Raw genomic sequence first — 22,715 nt, 5'->3', positions numbered from 1 at the left:
CGAGAGTGTAATTAGCGCGCCAACTGCCATAAACAACGCCATTCGCGTACAGTTACATGCGTATAGAGCGAGAGAGAGAGAGAGAGAGAGAGAGAGAGAGAGAGAGAGAGAGAAGCGGCAAACTGCGTACGCGCGCACACGTGCAAAATTGAATATTGCGTCTATTATACACTTCTCTCGCAGTCCTTTCACGAAGCTGCCGCTGCTGCTTGGATACGGCGCACTCGCTGGCGCGTAACTTTCGGACTGCGCATTAATTCGCAGAGTTGGATGCTGTATTAGTTACGATTTTACAAAAATGATTCGTGAGAGAGAGCGAGGAATCGTACCTGCGCCTACGAAGTGCACCACTCGCAAGCTTCTACGCAGGACAAAGTGCTCCCCTTCGTCGTAAAAAAAGAAACCCCGAAGCCCCGAGAGTACGTGCAGTGCATATAGGTACACGCAAGAGCGACCTCATTGTCAATCCCATTCAAGCCGAGTTAGCCTTCGGTAAAGTCCTACACATATACGCGCGCGCTCGGCAAGAACAAAACGAGAGACGCGAGCCGGCGCGCGTACCTATGCACGGGGCCCCCTCTTCCCTCTCGTCGGCCATACGAAACTCTCCCCTCACAATGCGGGTCCATATAGGTATACGCAGAGGCAGCTCGCGCATACACAGAGCAGAAGGCAATATTCGATGCGCACATCTGCCGCGGGCCGCGTGGCGGCAGGTGGCGACGTTACCCCCACCACATAAGGCCCGCGCGCGAGCGAGCGGTCCCTTTTCCCCCACCAGTGAGATAGCGCGCGCGCCACGCGACCCGAGACGGCTGGCGCGTGTCTGCTGCTGACCGAGTGGGGGCTGCTGCTGATCGCTTTGTGCGTGCGTATGGGCAGAAGATCGTAAAGCGAGAAAGAGAAAGAGAGAGAGAGAGAGAGAGAGAGAGAGAGAGAGAGAGAGAGGATGGAGGCTGCTACCGCTGCTGTTCGCGAATTTTAATTAATCCCTCGGATATATGGCGAACAGGTTGAGCCGGAGGGGCCCGATGCCAATTTTCGATGAAAGCGGCGAGAGGGAAGAGAGAAAGAGAGAGAGATGTAATCCAATTTTACTGGCGATGCTTTAATGATGGACCGGCCGTCAGGTGACAGGGCTCTTGAATATAAATTGCGAGAGAGCGCGCGCGCTGCAGTACGTGTTGCGCGTTGTTTAAACAAAGCGTCGACGTTGGAATTGACACATCAATAACAATAAACGTAGCTAGCGCCTCCCTCATAAATAACCTTTACACCCGCTGTAAAATAATGTTTTACGAGAGAATCGTTACTGTTGCCGCGGAGAGAAAGAGAGCCCACCGTCTCGCTTCTTTTTCTCCTTGTTTCTTCGCGCAGCCGCGCCGAGTAAAGTAAGTACGCATACATACGTATACGCGGTGGCTCGCTTGCGCGTATTAAGCGAGATTGGCACAGAGCGGAGCAGCTGCAGCGCCGACTGACGGGGCCCACGGATGAGAACAATAAGAGCCGGAGCCCAGACGTCCGACTCGCTTATTTGACCATAAAGAGGAGAATAATCATTGGAGCTGCAGCGTCGCGTGCTTCGAGGGATAATTGCTGCAGAGAGGAAAACATGGGAGGAAAAATGCTCGGGCCCATGCAGTCGTGCGTAAGAGTGTGCTTCGGTGTACTATTTATTATGCGAAACGAAAGGATATTAGGCGTGGTCGGCGGATTAGCCTGTCGTGTTTTGAAAACACTGACTGGTCAGGCGGTTATCTTGTCTTTGCGGATGGACTATGACGAATGAATGATGCTTAAGTAAGAAAGGCGCCGGCCTTTTCAGTCGAAAAAAAAACAATTGCTTTCATTTCGCAGAGCCAGTCTACTCGGCCTCATTCTAATGCTGCCGTTTAGCCTCGGCACGAGGCGAAGCTATAACCCTACCACGGCGACTAACGCCGAATTCGGAATGACTCGCATGATACTCGCCAGCATGAACTACACCTGGACTGTGAGCAGCTTCTCTGTGATGATGGACCGCATGGAAACCGGCCAGTCCGTGGAGTCATCGAAGTTCAGTCCGCCCGACGCCAAGACCCACAAGTTTTGTCTGAAGCTCTATCCAAAAGGCGAAACCGAGGATATTAAAGAATACGTTTCCTTGTATCTGAACTACCGAGATGGCTGGAGTGATAGTGTCAACATAGATCTACGCTTTCGACTGCTGAACGAACAGGGTCAACCGTTCAACGACGGAATGTCGTTTAAAAACTGGGAGGTCAAGAAAAACAACGGCGTCGGTTGGAGAACATACGCGAGTCAGCAGTGGATAAAGGATAGAAATAACCAGGCACTGTCCAGTCTGGATCAGATCACCATACTGCTCGAGCTCACGGTCTACATTGGTTACAACATGGACTCGGGTCAATGCCGCACGGTACTGAGGGAGCCACCAGCGGAGCGAATGAGCTCGGACATGTACCTGTTCTTGGGCAATGGAAAGTACAGCGATATGACCCTGGTGGTGAAAGGCATAGAGATGCGAGCCCACAAGTTTGTACTGGCTGCTAGGAGTCCAACACTCAACACCCTTCTGGATGAAGCGGAACAGAGTATGCGAATGAGCCATCCCGTCATCATGATCAATGACATCGACCCCTGGGTGATGAACGAGGTATTGCGGTATATCTACACAGGAGAAATAAGAACTCTAGAGATACGAACCCGAGAGCTACTACACGCTGCCAACGAGTTGGAACTGGTGGGCCTAAAAGAGATGTGCGAGAGACAGCTGTGCCTGAATATAAGGATGGACAACGCGTACGACATGCTGAGATTGTCGGTCAAGTACAAAGCTGATGGACTGAGGTTAAGATCGGCCAAATTCATAGCCGCCCATTTCGGCGAGATGTCGCGAATGCCGAGTCTCCTCTGGCAGCAGGTTCACAACACCGGCTGCATCAGCAGCGCCCTCTATGGCAACTAGTTGCTCTGATCACGGTAAGTTTACAACCTTGGCGCGATATTCCGTATGTATGGATTTCAATTTAAATAAACTCTTATCAAATCTCTCTGCTAGTTTTTATTTTAACCGATCATCATTCGTGTATATGAAATAGCTGCGCACACGATTGAACAATAACCGGGAAAGCGATAAAAACATGAGCCCGGGATCCTATCAGCCTTAACTCGTGCGCAGTTGACGATTCTTATAAATTCCGGCGACGCCAAGCTATGAAATTCAGTTAGGTCAAGTAGAGACGAGTAACGATGTCTCCAACCTTCCTGGGCCTCGTGTTGCTGGTACTGACGGTACAGGCCCAGCAGGACTTTGAGATTCAGCTGCATCCGCGTAAAGCTGGTCACGGGAGTAAAAACGACACGGCCATAACCATCACCAGTACCATGACCTATACCGCGAGATTGAGTGCCAACATGCTGGAAAAGCTCCGCGACAAGATCTTTTGCGGCAAGTTTGGCGGTGATAAAGAGTTGAGGAGAAGGGAGTCGTCGACGATTTTGAAGGAGCAAAAGAAAATTGCCGTTCCTTCGACTGTTTTGAAATCCAAAGGATACAAGACGGCCAGTTCAAAATTGTACAAGCTAATTCGCTCACATCCGAAGTCCTGGAACGAGGCTAGAAAAGCTTGCATCAACCACGGGGGGCACTTGGCTCTCGCCACGAATATGAGAGAGTTAGAGGTAAGTTCGAGCTTCTTGGAAAGACGATTTTTAATATATTAAATATAGATATAATGAAACGAATTATTCAACTCGAAACGTTGTTCGCGACAACGTGCACACCTAACATAAAATGCAGCTAACATAAACGGCATTTCCACCTATAAAAACTAATACTACTGAATTTTAATTAACACCGGCGTACATTGCTTGCCGGTGCGGTCGTTTCGAGGTGCAAAAAATAATAGACATTCTCCGATGTTTGCGCAAGCCACACGTCCAGGAACTTAATTCAGAGTCAACCGTAAACCATCTCGTGTACACACACACAGGCTTAGATCTATATACTCAGGCACGTGCAAGCTCTCCTAATCCAGAACTATCCCATAAAAAAGCTCGCGCTTTACGCGAACCGATATATTTATTTTTACGCGCGGAATTTACGGCCGGCGCCGATTGAATTCGCCCGGTTAAAGTTAACCGACAGCAACACTCGCCGCTCAGCCTCAGGATGACCGCTCGCATCTGGGCTACTACTCTGGTCTTGCCGATCGTATTCTGTCTCTTACTTAATTTTCCGGCTGTAACTCTGGCGAAGAAAAGTAAGGAAGCAGACGTCAAAGTAGAGCACAAAAAGACTAGCTACAAATTGAAGGATCACAAAGGATTGCTGATCAACAGCAAGTTGGACTATCTGAACACGTTGAGCAGCAAGAAGTTGGCTAAGATATGTGAGAAGGTTATGGATAAAGAAGCTTCACCGTCGAGACGAAGTGCGAAGGGTAGAGTGAAAAAAGAATTGAATATTTACAGTAAAGCGGGGTACATAAAAAAAGAGGGTGTTGGGTGGTACAAGGTGCACGTGAAGCCTAAAACCTGGGAATATGCAAGAACAGCTTGTCGTAAGGAAGGAGCTCACCTGGTCACCGTTGATAGTAAGAAGGAGGCTAAGGTGAGGTTGGACGAGGGAGAGGTCGATAGGTTATTCAGAATAACCAAAAACCATACATTTTACAGACTGCTTGTCAGACATGATCAACTGACATCCTTTTTGAGGTTATGTTTCACGCGACTGATTACAGGTCATACAGGGGCTGATGAAGGACACGCAAAAGGACTCAGTCTGGATAGGTATTCACGACATGTTCCTCGAGGGCAACTGGGTGACGGTACTGGATCAAACCTTCGACGGGAACAAGTTTCTTAAATGGAACACGAAATCCTTTGGATCACCTCAGCCGGATAACGGAGGACCTGATACGAAACAGCCTCAGAACTGCGGTTACCTGCGCGCTGCAGACATGACTCTCGACGACTACTGGTGCAGCTCGGCCATGCCTTACATCTGCGAAATTCAAAGAGACAACTGTTCCGAATGAATTTTTGTTGTTGAATGACTGAAAATGTCGAGTGTATGCTGGTAGCGAATATATGTAAGTATAATAAATCGAAGCAAAATATTTCAGTCAGTTGCATCGGCTAGTTCGAAAAAAATCAAAACTTTTGCAAAATTTTCAACAAAAATACATACAAGCTGCAACGTCGGAAAAAGAGTGCATCACCTCTAAATCCCGAGAAACTCCCCCATTCCACGTTTTCCCGGCATAAATCACGCTCTCGAATCTCCGATTGCCAGCATACATTGTCCTCTTTCTCTCTCCGACAAAACTGAATTCATCCAACAATACGAATCCAAAAGTATAACTCTTTTCCTGCCCAGAAGAAGAGGAGAGAAAAAATAAGAAAACCTGGTCTCTTTCATCCTCGCACACACATACTGCAAAGCGTCGCGGAGAGAACAAAACGGAATAAACCGTGTATAAATCCCCGCTGCCGAAAAGGGGTACACGCGAGAGAGGGAGTATAGTGCAGCAGGGACCGTTAGGAGCAGCAGCGGCTGCTGCTGCACCCACACCTTTCGTAGAGGCTCTTTTCAGCCGTTCAACCCTTTTTCTCGCCCTTTATCTCGCCCCCGCTCGAACTTTTGCCTTCGTACAGCATACGAGCGGACGTATACAAAACGAAGGAGCCTGCGTTTGTTCAGGGGCGACCCTCGAGAGCTTTGCCAGTCGTGTTTCTTTGGGGACTATACTAACGAAGTTGAGGGTGTATGCTTCGTATGTGTGTACTGGGGTGGCAGTCGATTATTTTTTAATGATTTTATGAGTGGACTTGTATTGACGCAGTTTTTTTCTTGCTGTTATCGGACCTTTATAATGAAAAATTCTTGGAAAAATTAGTGAGTAAGAGGCGCATGGAATGCTTGTACTGTAATCGATAAATCTATAGAATATCCAGGATGAAATTTTTAATATAAAAAGCTACGAAGTTCGTAAGTATTAAAAATCTACCGCTATATTAAATTTTCACGCAAACGACTAAATCAATTTGCAACGTCGGCTTCTGATTTATTCCATACGAACCGCGAAAGAAGCGCATTATTATAATACATTTTTTTCGCACCATCAAGGTGCACGCGAAATTTTCATAAAAACCGTCGACAGCAGGCCTCTCTCTAAAAATACACATCAACCAGCCTCCCGTCGAAGTGTGTCCACCGGAAAAACGGCCGGCCCCTCACCTCTCGCCCAAAAAGAAAAATAAAAAGAAATCCCCGAGCCCCGATAAATCGATATCCATCCATCCAGCCTCCCCCTCCCTTTCTCTCCTCTAATCCCCCGTCGCTTTCAACCCCTTCGCAAAGAGCTCGACTCCTACGCTACGAGAATAACTCATTATTGTCGGAGCGGCACACAAAGCGAAATTGTCGTCCCCCTGGAGACTTTGCAACAGCGGCAGCCGGAGCAGCGGCATGTAAATCGAGCACCGCCACGCGCCTCGACTTAAACCCTTCTATATATACACGTATACGCTGCTGCACACCTTGAAAGGGGGGACACGACGCTTCTGTGGGCATTATTCAGATGACGATTGACGGCGGGGGGGGGGGGGAATATGACGAGTGGGTGTACTCGGAACCGGAAGCTGCGCGAGGGGTCTTATATTATTTGTACTCCAGGAAAGTCGAAAGAGCTGAGGGTCTCGGGTATCGATGTATGCTTTTTTGAAAAAGTATGCATAGGGTGGAGCCTCGGTGTCGAGTGTACCTTCGGTTGGTTTGCCCAGTATGGACTATGGCTGTGGAAAGTCGGTTTGGGATTCGTATAAATTTTCATAATTTTTTGTATTATGGAGTACCGGAATAGTTGACTGATTCTAAAGAAACTTGCAACGCTTTCTTAATCGTTTTTCTCGCGAACTGTTCAATCGACAATAACGTGTTATTTATTTATTCGCAATAAAAAGTGCGATAAAGCCGTTTCAATCAGTGACGGCGAATTCTGACTCACGATATCAGGGAAATAACATAATAAAAGTGTAAGCATTTATCTCGGGAACTTCCTATGCACATTGTCCGGATGTAGCGTATCAGCGCTCCAGACATTTTATTCGCTTTCTTACGATAATTCTACAACGACTATCCCGCATCTTCCTCCAGAAAACTCTCGAACATCTGCGACTTACAAAAAAAAAAGAACATCTTATCCTTGCCAAAATGCAGCCGACGGAGAAAACAAAAGAATAAGCAACGCATTAGTGCACGTAGCATCGGCTACGTGCCGAAAGCTCAGCCGAACCGGAAAACGTGTTCCGCAATCTTCTAGAGACAAAAAGCGGCGGCGGAGTCCAGGTAGAGCTGCCGTACCTCTAGCAACACGTGTCGCTTATTACGAGCTAGCGCAAGTGTCTCGCTGAGGTGGTGTGCGACACACATGTTGCCAACGTGTTGCTACTGCGGCTAATATCGCGCGCTGAGCTGTAAATCACCTGATTTTGTAACGATGCACGTGCTGCGCAGCTTCCGAGCGTCTAGAGAGTAAGAGAGAGTTTGTTTACGTCCATTTTTTTCTGCTCATGGCGCGTTGCGGAGACTTAATTTGCGATCGCGAGCCTTGCAGTTTACAGCTTTGGTTTGAAGATTTTACAGACTTTAACATTATATCGTATTTTACACTAATATTAAGTGAAATAAGAATTTAATTTCTTTATTTAATGAAAATTCGTTGCATACAACCGCGCCGCTTAAAATAAAAGTAATAACTAGCAATTAGCCTTGAATACACCGAAATATCATGCTAACAGGCACTTAATAAAACCTCGAAATTCGCACACCGCTACCCCTCGACACAACCCCTGGCAGTAGCAGCAGCAGCAGTAGCACCTTCAGCGCAAATAAAGCACCTATCTCCGCGCGAGGGCGTTAATTAAGACCCTCTCTCTCTCTCTCTCTCTCTCGCTCTTGCGAAAACGCACACAAGGGGCCTCGGACACAAAGGCTTGCTTAATCCTAACCTCAATTCCACCACGGCGAGTTTCGCGCTCGCTGCAACCCCCGGGGGATACACGGAGCTACAACTCCGCGATAAATAACGGCTCCTCTTAAGCGATGTTTGCTTAGCGGGGGATTATTTTTTTGCGGATTTTTTCGTAACCAAGTAGGTGGCGCTGCGATAGCAATTTTTTTCTACTACGCACACGCAGCAGACAAAAAACGTGTCGAGGGGTAGGCTTCTCGTTGTCGCCGTGTAAAAAAAACGAAATAGCATAGTAATGATAGGAGAGAAATTTAAATTTACATCGCACTGTCATTCGCACGCAGGCGTCCCCTCGCGTGTCGCTGATGAGTTATGACGTTTCCAATGGGCTCTCTCTCTCTCTCTCTCTCTCTCTCTCTCTCTCTCTCTCTTTCTCGTCGGCCCTTCGCTCGCCGATACAAACAAAGCACACAGGAGAGTGTGTGTACCCAGCCGTCGGATTTTTTTTTCTATCCAACGCGAGATTTTTTTTATCAACGTCTACGCGAGTATCCTAACCTATACGCGACCGGGTGTGGTTTTCGCGTTATCGCTCTAACGAGGGGTGAGAGAGGCGCACGAGAACGTTCGAAGCACCCCTCACGCGCGCATGTGTCCGTTGTTTTCCACGAGCTAAAATTAAATTACGAGTAGCGCCGCTAATTTTGCTACTGTTTTCTCTACATCCTCTCTCTCTCTCTCTCTCTCTCCAGAGGCACATCTCGTCGCGAGAGGCTCGCAAAAGCGTCGTCGAGTTAGCTCTGCAGCGATCCGGCAATCAGGAAGCGACGCATCGCGTCGCGAGCTTAAATTTACCAAAGCAGGGAGCGCAGCAAATAGCCCGGCGGAATAACGGCTGTGCCAAGCCCACTAATGCTCGCGCGCGCGCGCCGGTTCAAAAGGAGTCCCTCACTCTCTCGCGGTAGAGATATATATAATCGCGTGCCCTTTCCAATTGACGTCATAGCTGCACTCTTTTCTAGCCGGGACACGCGCTATCTCTGTGGGCTTTTTTTTTTGTCGGCGACGTCGACGACACGAGAGGCCCACCAGGAATAGACGCACTTCGAGGTGTTCCTTTTTGTCTGCGGGTTTACTACAGTGTCAACCGCCGGGGCTGTGAGCTTTCGCGAGAAAGAGAGTTGCGTCGCCGGATGAATTATTTTAAAATAGCTCGTTTGAATTTCGCGCGTAAAAAACGGACGAGTTATATTACCATTTCCGAGAGTAAATCGATTTCCTCGCGATTATTCATGGTATAGTGTCCGTAACCTTGACGTATGAGTTTATCAAGGAGTAAAAAGTTTATCAGCTACGAAATAAAACTTAACTGCCTGTATCGATAAATCCTTTACGATCGACGTGCCTATACGCGCCCGATCGTTGCGATATAAAATAGTTACACTGTACATAGCGTCAATTTTCGCGAGAATTTCTTTTTTTCGCGTCTGCTGGCACTGCGAGCACAAAGAGGCACAATTACATCCCGCGTATTTACCTCAGCTCGTTTGCTAAGGGACGTAGACTGCGTTAGAGAGCGACACCCGAAATCGTTTAAAACTACTTCAACCCTTCACTAAAAGCTATATTTCCGAAATAAAAACTCTCTTCGCAAACACTTCGAACAAAGGACAGGCGCATATAAAAACCTCGAAAAACTCTATCCAATTTGCCCATCCCGTTATTCCAAGCCCGGTATATACCCAGAACCTTGCCGCCCGGGCAAATCTATATCTATATACTGCACACGTAGAGCAATTCACGCGCGCACAAGAGAGGACAAAAAGCGCGAGAAACGTAATCACGTCCGCGCGCAGCAGCAGCAGCAGCGGAGGAGAAAAATCCATTTTCGCGGATCTCTCTCTCTCTCTCTCTCTCTGGCCTCCCGTCGCCATGGAAATCGAGTCGCCGCCGTCGCGATTAATTATACACAAAGTTCCACCTATACGCTAGGTACGTCCGCGCTCTCTGTGTAATTAATGCCGAGCTTTTTCAAGCTCGGCTTTTACCTCCCTTCTCCGTTTTTTACTCCCTCTCTCTACATATATATGTATATACAACTCTAGCCGTATATCTATATATACGTGGGCTGGACGAGTTTGTTTTTATTCTTTACTCATCCCGCGGCGCTTTTTGCTGAATGCGAATGTCAGGGTCGTCGCTCTGCTCGATTTGTGCAGCGCGCGTATCGAACGTTTTGGACTCGAAGCTTGCAGTAGTAAAAGAAGAGAGAGAGAGAGAGAGAGTTCGTTGGAAAATCGAGCGAGGAGAAGGAGGTGAATTTATCAGTAGGCTAATTTAATCGATAAACGATCGTCTATCGCTACATTTTTCCTCGAAGACCAAAGTGATTGAATAGCCTACAACTCAACCCACGAGAGACAAAGAACAATACATAGGCTAGAGTGCGTTGCGCCACTGATCTCAAAATTTCTCCAAGCTCTCAAAGACGATCTTATCTATACGCTAACCCGCGAGCGCATACATACATTTACACTCGATGAAGCGCAGGATATACATCACGGCAGCAGCGAGTAATCGTCGTCGTTGGTTCTCATGAACCGGCGAACGTGTATTGTCCCATTGAATTCGTTCGAGCAACGACGCCGTCGTAGTCGTTTCCTTTCACCGTTCACTCACTGACGGACGGACTGCTGACCATTGACACCTACTTGAATGATAATCCGGAACGTTGCGCGCGGCGGCGACACTGAGAGATATATATTTTTTTTTTTCTGTCGACCAAGCTCGAGTATACTTGGTGGTATCGTTGCTTAATGCTCGCCTGATGGTAATAATGCTGCTGCTACATCGTGTTCTCGGTATGATTAATGTTTGTTTTTTCTCTTTGTTTTGCCTCTGCTTTGGTATTTCGATTCTGAAGATTCAGAGTGTAAAGGAGTTATCGGTAATGTGGATCTGCTTTTTTTTTTATTCTTACTTACGGAGTCGAAGTGAAACTTGAATTTGGAGTTTTGTTAATGCGAGGGTACGAAGACTGAGAAAAATGATACTATACTATATCAAAAGATTCTAATAAGTTTTCGTACGCACAATTTTTCATACGATAAACATTTTTAATACAGTAACCAATAAATCAATCGCATCGAGACGATCTTCCCACCCTCGAGAAATTCTCTCAAAGCTAAAATCAATTCAAATCTATGCGCGGGCGATAAACACGAAAACGATCAAGCAAAAGGGCGCATACAAAACCAGCTCGATTAGCATTAGCCATCGATTACTCGAAATCTACCGACCAACAGGTCGTCGACCTCCGCGACGCGCATACGTATCTCCCGGTGCATTACCGAACGATTTCCCCGAGTAACGTTTCGTCCGGAAAACAATCCGCGACGCCGAGAATAGCGCTCGACGAGCATTTTTAGAAGACCAACACACACACACACACACGACTAGCTTCGCGCTGAGATCGGCTCGCTGCAGGAGTGACCCGCATTTCTCGCCTCTTCTATATACGCGTGTTTTCTCGAGGCTAAATTCATTGGCGGCTTCAATGAATCGAACGCGTATTGCTTTTTGTAGGTTTATTGCTTTAGCGCCTGTGATCAGCTGGCCGGACTTCCCACCGCGTTCAAAGCTTGTTTTTTCACTTCTCTTGCGCGAGAAACGCCAATTTGTTTTCACTGCGACTCTGTGCTATTGTTTTCGGTAATTAGCTTTACTTATCGCGAAGAGCGTTTACGTAACAGTCCGCGCAAGTGAAACGTTCGAAGGCTGCTTTTGAATTTTTCTGTTATACAGCTTTTGTTATTATACGAAATTCAAACAGCCTCGTCTGCAGCAGAGCGAAAAAACCGCCGCACACGCCGCACAGTGTTGTAATAGAAGCCGAAACTGCGTCTATCTATCAATAAAACCACACCCCCGGCAGGAAAAGCCTCTCGACATTCGGCTCTGCACAGCCGCCGCACACGCGCCGCTCGTCGTAATGAGTCCCGCGCGTTAAAGCGTTTAAAGGCCGGTAGTCCGGACGGGATCTTTGTGGAAAGCCGACAGACACCCACGAAGGACCTTTGGCTCCATTGTACGGGGTAATCGGGATTGAATGAGACGCGATACGCTGCGCGATTATTCGCGCTTGTCTCATTTGAGCCCGAGGAGAAGCGAGGGATGGCTGTTGTGATCTAGCCGCGGTGTGGGCTCTGATCGGGCTTCTTTTAACACCTATACTGCGTGCGAGGGTGACACACTTTTTTTTGTATATACACTGACTGAATCGAATGTTTGGTGCTTTGAGGGAGGTCGTGTGTGCCGACTGTGAGGCGGTGGTCTCCTCGCTGCTGCGAGTCTAGCATTAATTTTTTTGTTCGAACGCACGCTCTGGGTGTGTATTTTAAATAAATAATGCTGATGACCGCATCGCTACGAAATTCAAGATAAACAGAATTATACTAAACAAATTACAGATGCAGCGCAAAAATACCGCATATTTATTCCTCTGAAAAATCAAAAAATACCACCAAATCATCGAATATGCAATATCAGAATATCGCGCAACTCTCTTTCCCGCTGTCACATCAGTCCCTCAGGACACCTCGCTTCTCGGTGAAATCTCGGCCGGTGGCCCTCGCGCGACCATTTCCCGTCAACAAAAAACCCATAGAGCAACTGCTCCGCCTCGTGACACACGCAGCTAGCTCGGCGGGACATCGCACGCGCCTCTGAATGGACACAATAAGCCGAGCCACTCGAGAGATCACAGAATAAGAAAATGCGAGCGCGACACCTATTCGTTCATTCATTCGGCCAGTTACGTGGGAGAAAAAAAATGCTTCGAGATTTTGGTGGAATGAATGAAAGGTGCAGGCACGAGAGTCAGCTGTGCGAAGGATCAAGTGATTTTAGATTCGGTTAAAAATATAGAGTATTTCAGCGTTAAAAACTCGCTGTATTTCCGACCCCAAACAGGAAATAAGAGAAATCAAGAGCAAAGGAAAAAACAGAACAGCGAAGCGTCGCCTCGGTGGCAGCTAAACCAACATAATTTGGCGACGAGGAGATCAAAGGAGCCAAGTGCTCTCGTCGTCGCGAGAAGAGCAACGAAATTAGGAGAGGAAAAAGTCGCGGTAGATGAAAAGACCCCGTACAACTGGAACCGGAAAAATCACGGTCAATATTTTCCACGGACAGCATCAGCCGCCTCGTGAATAATTCAGCCGTTTGATCGTTTTCTATTACAGAATTGTACACGCGCGTTATTCCGAGAATCTTCTTCTTTGAGGGGGTCTCTGAAGCTTTTTTCAACATTCGCGCGACGACCCAAGCGAAGGATATCACGCAGCGTTTCGCCGCACGTGAGAGACTGTGTATTTTTAGACGTATGCGTAGTGTACGTGTGTCTTCGCCGCGAGCGAGAGAGTATATGCGCTGTTTGCGCGAGCGCAAGAGGAAGAAATGAATTAAGGCGACGAGTGTCGGGCATATTTCGCGAGCTATAAAATTTTCAGCTGTGGGGTATTCGAAAGAATTTTACGACTCGCCCATTGGCACGTATAGTGAGAGCGCGAGAGAGAAAAAGTGAGCTTGGGTTTTTTTCGGCGAGCGTATATCGGGATTATATTAATAGGCTGGAGAAAGAAGTTCGGGCCTATGGGTTGGTGTATACTCGCTGTGAGTTTGCCTTGCCGAACTGGAGATTATTTTTGATATTCTGATACGTCCCGGGGTGAAAAATTCGATGTGCAACGAGACAAAGGTAGCGTCGAGCGAAAATTGATGCAATTTATTCTGGAATTAAATAAAAAACGAACTTTCCACCTACCCCACGTCGCCTATCCTATCTCTTAAAACAACAAAGCGCCAGCCCTCGCAGCGTAAAGAAAAAAAAAATCGCAAAGCCCTTTTTATATCGTCGTAGACTCTTTTAAAACCTCCCCCCGTCCCTTTGCCTCGGAATTGAATTTCCAGAGAGAGAGAGAGAGAGAGGGAGTAGATACATTAGAGCCTCGTCGCATACCGAGGACTGCACTCTCTCGTGCGTCACGAGACGGCGGCTTGCGCCTATAAATATATCGCTGCAGCCGAGGAATTGGGTCGCTGCCCTGCGTGAAAAGCCGTGCCTATACTGATATATACATATACACCCGTGCGCGGCTTATACGCGCTTCCGCGTATACGAAACGGGGGGACTTGCGAGCGCGAGCGCGAGTATCCGGAAAGTCGTACGAGTGTGTTGTGCATGGGGGAGAGTTTGAGGATCTTCTTTGAGTGGTGTACTTTCGTCGAACTCGGTTTTTGACGAAGTTACGCGCGCTCCGATGTTGCTTGGATGTCGAGTATTATTGAATTCGTTATTTCCTCGCATCCAGCATCTGTCTCCGAATTAATTTTATCGCCCTTATCAAATCCACGCACCCCACTATACTTCAAAAAAGCCCATCATCGTCATCATTCCTAAAAAACACGATCTTCTCTCTCAAAATCCAATTAATTTTCCTCTACACACCCACACAGCGCACCTAAGCCTCTCCGTCGTGAATAATCCAAAAAATTAGACAGAACCTCTCTCTCTCTCTCTCTCTCTCTCTCTCTCTGCGGTGCGGCCTGCAAGCTGCTCACTTTTTCGGGGGCCCGTCGCTCGAAAAGCACGCGTTAGCTCCTACAGATGTTATTGTCATATGGCAGACACGGCTCTCTCAAGAGAGCGAGCGCAGGGCCTTCTCTTTCTCGGGAGAGAAAAACCACAGAGTGCCTGTGTGTGCGCGCGCGTGTGTGTGGGTGTACGTGTGTGTGCGAGTGTGTATAGCGCCTGGATACGGAGGAGGGAGATAATGCGACGTATACAGTTAGGCATAGCTGGTGCTCGTTTCGTGAGGCTTTTTGCCAGTGTGTATGAGAGAGGAATTGCATATACGAGCGCGAGGGTCAGTATCTTGCGACGGTCGTTGCTCTGTGTGCAATTTTTGCCGTTGAACTCTTTGCGCTCGTAAGGGAATTTTTTTTTCACTTTGAAAAAATTTCAATATGTACGATCCGAGTGAGATATACTGGCGTTATTGAAATATTTCGCAATCCTGCGCGCGCGAGCGCTGTAATTAAGAATTTTATTAGAAATTCCACGTATTCGAATTAAAAACGAGTTCTCACAAGCGTCCCCGACTTCATAAAACAGTCGTGAGAGCATCATCCATCAATAAGTCCCGATCGAGCCTCGATTCACACACACACGCACACACACACACACACAAAAGCCGGAATCACTCCCACGACTCCCCCGGCATAATCGTAAAAAGCCCGGCGTACACCGGAACTCCTTAAAAAACTACATCGAGAGCTCAGCTTCTCATGCAACCCTTCTTAAAAAACCTCTCCACGCGCACAAGCGCCCTCTCGCACCTATCCCACGCTCTCGCGCGGTGCACAGCCTAACCCCGAAAAGAGCAGGGCTGCAGTTAAATCCCCAAAGTCGTAAAACTCTAATTTCGTTCAGGAAGTGCTCTCGTAAAGGAAAAAAAAAAGTCGCTTGAGAAAAGCGTCTCTCTCGTGGGCGCGAAAGAACAACAGATTTCCCGCCAGATGTCCGGTGTCTTGTGCTGAAAACTCCAGGTATATAGTTATACACGGAGACGAGCAGGTACCGCCGACACAAGTGACGCGAAAGCTAGAGCGAACATGTGGTGGCAATGTGGTGCTCAGTGCTCTGACGGCGATGGAAATCGCTAGTGGAGATCGTGCGAACGAACGAATTCGAGGTGCGAGGACAAGAGATCTACACGTGCGAAGCAGATTTTCACGTGCTGACCTCGGGAACTTCTGGCGCGGACGGTATAATCCTTTTGTTTTTTTTTTCTGCGGGAGTTTGGAAAGGTGATGCTGCGGACGGCGGGGAGGACTTTCAATTTTGCAGATGTTGGAAGATGCGATGGTTGGATCTGTGGGAATTTGGTTCGATGCTCGTGTGAAGTAATATTTTTATGAAAAATCGGAATCACTATTATTTGTTCAAGCGATGAATTAGCTTTAACGTACAAATTCTCAAACGCTCGCATGCATTCTCCAAGCAAACGAAATCGTGCGTCGAAGACCCCCGAAAAAAACGTTACATTCAAATTTAGCTTGAAAAACACGCACAGCTGCAGCTCGAACCGCACGTAAACACACCGCACTAGCGCCGATTTCATTCCCTCGTCTCAATCCCCTACTATCCAGATGTCGCCGCTATCATGCCATCTCCCCGCGACGGTGGGTAAGTTACCCGCAGTCGTTAAGAGAGAAACTTACCGCAGCGACTTACCGACAGAGTCGACGCGCGATTTTCGTAAACAACAATCAGCTGCGCGCAAAAAAAAGCAACAGACCGAAGACACCGACTTATCGCCGTATATTGTGTAAGAAGAACGAGATGAAGTAATATAAGAACCGAACGATCGGAAACGTTCTCCCATTATACAAGCTTCCCACAGATACTATGTGTTTGTACGCTACATACAATTCGCTTCAAACTTCATTCATCGTATCGGGATAAGCTCGGTGAGCACGGTGAAAATCGCGAAATTGCATAAGAACACGCGCGATTAATCACGCGAGGCAGTATCGGCCAACGTAATCTCCCTAACCTCTCGACAGAAAAAGCATCTGACGCGAGATTAGGCGGAAAAAGAGCCAGCTGAAAAAAAAATAATGCTCTACGGTGTATCTACTTGATACACACGGAATGACCGTAAGCGCAACAATTATTGAGACCGGTCAAAGAAAGCCCTCTTTGGCTACGCACGACAAACTCGATTAGCCCGGTGACCTAGTTTTGTTTTCGTACGGGGCGCGCGTTTCCTCGAAAAGAAAAATCGATGACCCCAAAAAGCGCGCTCCCTTCGTAAGTACAGCGCACGCTTTCTGGGAGAGGGAATTCTGTGGTCCTGACTGCGTATACCATGCAGAGCCGCCTATTGTGCGCGTGCCAAATTTTAAAAGAGCCTCCCGGCTCGATTGAAAAGGTGATTGTCATCGTTTCGGATATTCTGAGGAAACGATGATGCTCTCTGTTATGATTAGACGCTCTGGATTGAAAACCGAGAGGTACAGTGATTTTTAACGAATGAGTATAGAAGAGAATCATTGTTCGACCGTCGAATCATACAATAACAGCCGCTCGCGAGAGAGAGAGAGAGAGAGAGCAGAACACCTGATCTCGCGCCTAACCTCAAATCTTCGGTCCGTGGACCGTTGCCAAGTCGCAGTCTCCGAGGCCTCTTCATTCGCTCCCTCCCACCGAAAACAAATCGCCTCGTCCGCTGCCTCCTCCGATCGTCCCAAAATTCACCCTCTCGAGCTAACCTCAAAATCCTCCACTATACAGGCGAACCAAAAAGACTCGCAGCCTCCCTGACCACCGACAAGTGTCAGTCGTCCGCGAAACACCTGATCGCTCGAAAATTCACTCGAAACCATGTCGACGCTTTTGAAAAGAGACACGCAAACTCACCACTGTGGCCGGTGTTGTTGCTCGACGACTGTCCCATCCTCCCGATGCAAGAGATGTATGTCTCGGCCGCAACAGAGAGAAGATCACAGACACCAGACGACGACGATTTTCTTCCGACACGCAGAGAGAGAGAGAGAGAGAGATAGAGAGAGAGATAGAGCTGAGAGACCTCCGGTCTTTTATCAGAGACGTCGCGCGAGCTTCGAAGCCGTCGCGCCAGGAAGCATGACGACGCCGGACTGATTCCTGGCAGCTGTGTCCGCCTCTCAGTATGTATATAATACACTTACATACGCTTCGATGTCGCGGAGGACTGCACTCGCGGTCGATCCGTTATACACCTACTACTCTCGCGTTTGTAATACCGTACAGTTCGGTCTCCCTCTGATACAGTCAGCCTATAGTGCGCGCTCGCCTATATAGATATACAGCTGTGTGTATACATACGTGCGCGGGTGAGTGACTGCAGAGGGGAGAGAGTGAGTGTCGCGAGGAGTGTGCGCCGTAGCGAGTCTGCGCGCGATGTGAGAACTACCTACGGCTGCTTCTTTCTCTCTCTCTCTCTCTCGCGGGGGGGGCGACGCGGTGTAGTGTATATAGCGGCGCGACGTGGGTCCTACTGCTATACATGGGAGAGAGAGGTGGCGTTGCAGGGCCTCACGCAAGGCGGTTTTCGAGAACAAAGGAACGGTTTCTTTATCAGACCGATGGATGCAGGTAAGGTGTCGCTGCGACTCGTTAATTGGATTGCTTTGAAGTTTATGGTTATCGGATCCAGTCGTTCTGACGAGTCGCTCTATCAGTGCCAATTTGCTGCTTTCGAAATTTATTACGATGGATAGACTCTCTTGACGAAAAAGCCTAGTTTGAGAGACAGCACCGGGCACGCGGGTTGAAGATATACCGGTTTTTCTCTCAGAGTTCGACGCCGCGTGTTTTTTAATGCGCTTCCGCGAAAAGTCGAATCGGAGAAGAGCTCAGAGAGAACGTCTTATTATACGCTGTGCCCTCTCAGACCGTTGAAATAGCAGTCATCGCGTCAAAACAAAGTGTTTTTTAAGAAGAAACGTTAAACCTTCTTACCTTCGTTCCTTCGAGCTCGTCTTAGAGGATTATGGGCAATCGCTCGAGTCGGAATTTCGTGTAGTTCTTCTCTGGCTTTTTTAAATATGTCCTCCAGAACTTCATCTAAATTCGAATCACTTCTCTTGCGTTTTGCCATTTTTAAGAGACACTGAAAGTACACTTGGTTTGATGATACAATCTAGATGTTCGTACCTTCTTTATTACTAATACTACTTAGTTTGCGCAAAGGGCCAAGGGAACAAGCGACGGATGACGGGTCGGTGCACGCGTGAAAAAGTTGCGGAAGGGGGGGGGTGTATAGGGCGCTTTGTACGGCGGATGTTTTAATTACTAAAATAGGTGCCTTATTGACCTTCAATTTTCTATGCGGCGAGGTGGGGCGCTGAAGTTTGCGCACAGGAAAATCGAATCGGTCATCTTTAATTCTAAATTCCTGCCATAACCGCGGTGTATAGAACAGCTAGCAGCGAGAGTCAATTGACCTGGAAGCTTCTCCCCACCTATACAAAGTCTCATCTCGCCTCGTCCACGCGCGAAACTTGTTACATTAGTCGTTATTCAGAAGCCTGAAAACCAATCCTTCCGGTTCTCGACTTCGGTTCTACTTCGCTCTTCTCTCTTTTTCGCCTTCGCGGTTACACTCGCCCAAAATCGAAGAAGTATTCGAAAAACGCAGACCGCAGCTCTTGAGCCGCGCGCGGAATAATAATGAACCGGCCGAATTTCGACCCGCTGAGTCATTCTCGAAAGAAAAAATCTCTCAGGGCAAATTTCGAAATTCAGTGTATGTACCTAATAATGTCTAATCTATGCGTGTGTGTGTGTGTGTGTGTGTGTGTGTGTGTGTGTGTGTAAGGAGGCGATTTGTCACGATTACACTTGGTGCACAGTTCGCGTGATCGCGTGTGTTTCCTCACTCGCGCACTGTATAAACGAATAATGGTGTATATCTATATACAAGAATGTCGCGAATATAGTCGTAGTATGCGCGGAAAAATGTATGTATATAAAAACGAGACGAGTCTGGCAAGAGCTGCGCTCGCTGTCCACTTCCGCGAGATTGTCAATCATACCGAGTGCATCGTCCCCTTTGGATCATTACCGAGCTGCTCTTAAAGAAGATCAGGTATACAGTTACATTAGCTATTCTACTATAACGCTATATATATATATATATATATACCGGGAAGAGAGATAGAACCATAGGCGATTAAGAATATCGATTCAGCAAAGAAATATTTCCCGCGCCTCGCTCTTCCTCTCGAGCCTCATATATAACACATGTGTGTAGGTGATGTTCTTTTTTTCGGTGCTATTATTAAATTGCCTCTTACGGTCGCGCGACGCTTATTCACCTGTGGCTCTTTTATCGATTCCAAGATACATACGTATACATAGGGTTGGGAGGGTGGGAGCAAGGGGGTTATTAAAAAAAAAACAAAACAAAACAAAAAAAAACGTGTTCGTCGCGATGTTAATTAAATTTGCCTGAAAGCGCGCAAGTATCCACGCCCAGCGCGGTTAACGATCTAATTGACTGTGTTACGGCTCGTGGTAGGTAGAAGATTGAAATTTTTTCACGATTCCTACTCGATGATCAAATCAACTAAAAATAACACGAGAGTTGACTACAAGGTCATCGAATTGAATAGCCGTGAACAGTAGCATTCGATCGCGTCCGATCGTCCAAAAGTGCAGCAGCTCAGCCCGCACATAAGAACACTGACAGCAGAGCTATAGTTAAAACCAGCTCAACACTCACAGCGGCATCGGCGCGCGCGCGCGCGCGCTAACCCGCAAGTGTAATATGCCCAAGCAGGACTACACACTGCAGAGAGCCGCGCGCACATAGCCGGTCTCCTTGGTTACCTCGTCGGCACAACAGCTCGGCGCAGTGTCGGTCTATAAGGATCGCGCGCCTTCAGTCCGCGATCGTCCTCCCTATCGTTCGTATAGAAAAAGCAGAGGCGCGAGCTATGTCCGCCGATTCGCCACCGGTGAGGAGTTCCTCCTCGCCCTAAACTTCGTCGACGTCCTCTTCTCTACTATACTTATATGTTATATGTCAATGTTTGCGTTAGCGTAACGTAACTCGAGTTGTCAATAATGGCGCAAGCGTTGACCTGAAGTCGCACACAGTTTCGATTTCGCAGGTTGCGCAGTGTGGATATATCGATCGCGAGCTGCTACTGCATGCGATATTATACGTCTGTGCAGTTGTAGAGCGTATGCAGCTGTGCGGCTAGTGCGCTTGTGTGTGCGATGAAAATGACCATCAGTGCAGGAATCGGATGGAGGACGATCGGCGCTCTTCTGATCGTTCTTGGCATGATGGCGCGCGGTGAGTTGTTTTGATGATGCGATCGGTATTATAGTGTGTTTGTTTTTGTTTGGTGGCTTCGGGGGAGCGACGAAATCGAGAGCGAATTATTATTAATTAAGCCAATTGTAGATGATCGGTATTTTGCATAGTTGAATTATCCAACATTAGCCAATCTGTCCTGACCACGTGTTGAGCTCTATATACGTAACTGACAGAAGGTCGAATTCAATCCGCCCGGTAATTACCCCAACCATAGAAGACGATCGATCCTCCGATAATAAAAAGCCAATCGAATATCGACTATACACACCTTTGACGCGTGTATTCGCAACAATGTATAAACTCCAATAATAGACTCGATACGTACACGAATGACCGCGTACAATAGTATATGTTCGTGTTTTTCATTATTGTCATCATTGCACGATGTGTTACGTAATGTGTTTAGGAGGCGGTGCAATAGACTGCTTCAAGTGCGTGTCGATCGGGGGCGACAACGAGTCCTGCGATGACCCCTTTCACAACAACGGAAGCCTCGAGTTCCTGCAGTCGCCGTGTCTCGGTGGTCGTAAGGGCCGCGACGGCCTCTTTCCTGCCACCGCTTGCATCAAGCTCGCCGGTAGATACGGTAAGGGCTTTTCGAAGCGATACATTACTTGCAAAGTACAAGATTCAGTTTTTTCGGCATGAAATCGATAGAAATAACGATCTCGTGACGCTCTTTGGATGATTAGCAGCAGGTGATGGATTGCGTTGTCGGCTGTGATAATTGAAAATTTATGATCGTTTCTTTTTGGATCGACTCGCGACTCATTGCGGGATGATAAGGAAAATTTCGTAACGAATAATGAAGATCGGTGAAACATGAAAAAAAAAAAAAAATAGGCCTTTGGTTTCAAAATTGAAAGAACAAGATTGAATTTCGAATGGAGCTAAGGTCGATATGCTAAATTTACTATAGCAGTACAACTGCGATGGCCATGAGATTAGAAGTAATCGGGATGTATGACTTGCGTGAAATAAAAACTTTTAATTTATTCAAAATCAAGATTTATAGACGTATTTAGCATACTGAACTTTTAGTTTAAAATTATGTTCTTTAAATTCGAATTTTAACGGGCAAATTTGAAAATAACCATAACACGTGTTAAACGCTTGCGTAAGTAGCTAATTGGATTAATTCACAGTTGACACGGGGACGACTCTGACGGTGAGAACATGTGCCTTGGACAGCGGGACGCTGACAACCGACTCCGAACTTATACGAATGTCTCACTGCGGTGGATTCTACTTCGAAAACAGGTGATATGGCTTTCTCTTGTCGCTCGTCCCATAATATACATTATGAAATTATGATTTCAAATATCACAATACCATTTATAATACCAATTGTCGTTCAGGTATCTACGAGGCTGTGTGCAGTCCTGCAGCGACGCGGACGCCTGCAACTTCGCCTCGACCTCCAAACCCACGACGAGTTTGAGTCTGTTACTGGTCATCGTCGGTACGCTGCAACTGGTCTCGTCACCGCTATGACGTCTAAATGTTCGATGAGCGGATAATGCATGTCCGAAAGCTGAAGTTCGGCAATGTTAAATTTTTGTTTGAGAGAAGCGACTATTGTCTCCTCGTTAATCGGTCTGCTATATTCCAGTTATGACTATTCGAGATTTAAGATTATACATTCGTATTTGTATTATTATTATACGATATAGTATGATGTAAGATATATCGATTATATTGTTCGACGCACCAATGCAAAACTGCCTTACTAGATTACTAAGTCATTGTTTATTACATTATAGGGGGATAAGATATTAATAAAATATTTATTCACACG

The 22,715-nt window shown here is 47.2% G+C and overlaps 3 protein-coding genes across 8 annotated transcripts in view; 2 read left to right on the top strand and 1 right to left on the bottom strand.

Moving 5' to 3' along the window:
- The window catches only part of LOC100116798 (protein neuralized), a 55,824-nt gene that overhangs the window by 32,105 nt on the left and 1,004 nt on the right, over nt 1-22,715 (bottom strand). The window contains exon 2 of one of the 6 annotated variants that reach the window (XM_031921889.2): nt 18,550-18,711. The exons of 2 other annotated variants lie outside the window; for them this stretch is intronic. In XM_031921889.2, coding sequence (XP_031777749.1) covers nt 18,550-18,711 — 162 coding nt within the window. Of the gene's footprint in view, nt 1-17,466; nt 17,828-18,549; nt 18,712-22,715 lie in introns of those variants that run through there. 3 more of the 6 variants (XM_031921892.2, XM_031921893.2, XM_031921897.2) reach the window with 3 other exon arrangements.
- Nucleotides 3,070-5,211, top strand: LOC100678251 (hemolymph lipopolysaccharide-binding protein-like). The gene is made up of 2 exons (XM_003424913.3): nt 3,070-3,687; nt 4,749-5,211. The coding sequence occupies exons 1-2, from the start codon at nt 3,256-3,258 to the stop codon at nt 5,043-5,045; spliced, it is 729 nt and encodes a 242-aa protein (XP_003424961.1). The 5' UTR covers nt 3,070-3,255; the 3' UTR covers nt 5,046-5,211.
- LOC100187732 (uncharacterized) lies at nt 20,821-22,411 on the top strand. The gene is made up of 4 exons (NM_001134443.1): nt 20,821-20,893; nt 21,324-21,503; nt 22,063-22,177; nt 22,276-22,411. Exons 1-4 carry the CDS (start codon nt 20,821-20,823, stop codon nt 22,409-22,411), a joined length of 504 nt encoding a protein of 167 aa, NP_001127915.1.

This window comes from Nasonia vitripennis, chromosome 1 (assembly GCF_009193385.2).
Source record: "Nasonia vitripennis strain AsymCx chromosome 1, Nvit_psr_1.1, whole genome shotgun sequence".
NCBI lineage: Eukaryota > Metazoa > Arthropoda > Insecta > Hymenoptera > Pteromalidae > Nasonia > Nasonia vitripennis.
This window is presented reverse-complemented; position numbering and strand designations above follow the sequence as displayed.

Coding starts and splice junctions, on each gene's coding strand:
- LOC100187732 (NM_001134443.1), top strand. CDS start 20,821: ATGACCATCAGTGCAGGAATCGGATGGAGGACGATCGGCGCTCTTCTG. Junction 20,894..21,323: donor TCTTGGCATGATGGCGCGCG/GTGAGTTGTTTT, acceptor TAATGTGTTTAG/GAGGCGGTGCAATAGACTGC. Junction 21,504..22,062: donor CAAGCTCGCCGGTAGATACG/GTAAGGGCTTTT, acceptor ATTAATTCACAG/TTGACACGGGGACGACTCTG.
- LOC100678251 (XM_003424913.3), top strand. CDS start 3,256: ATGTCTCCAACCTTCCTGGGCCTCGTGTTGCTGGTACTGACGGTACAG. Junction 3,688..4,748: donor CGAATATGAGAGAGTTAGAG/GTAAGTTCGAGC, acceptor GACTGATTACAG/GTCATACAGGGGCTGATGAA.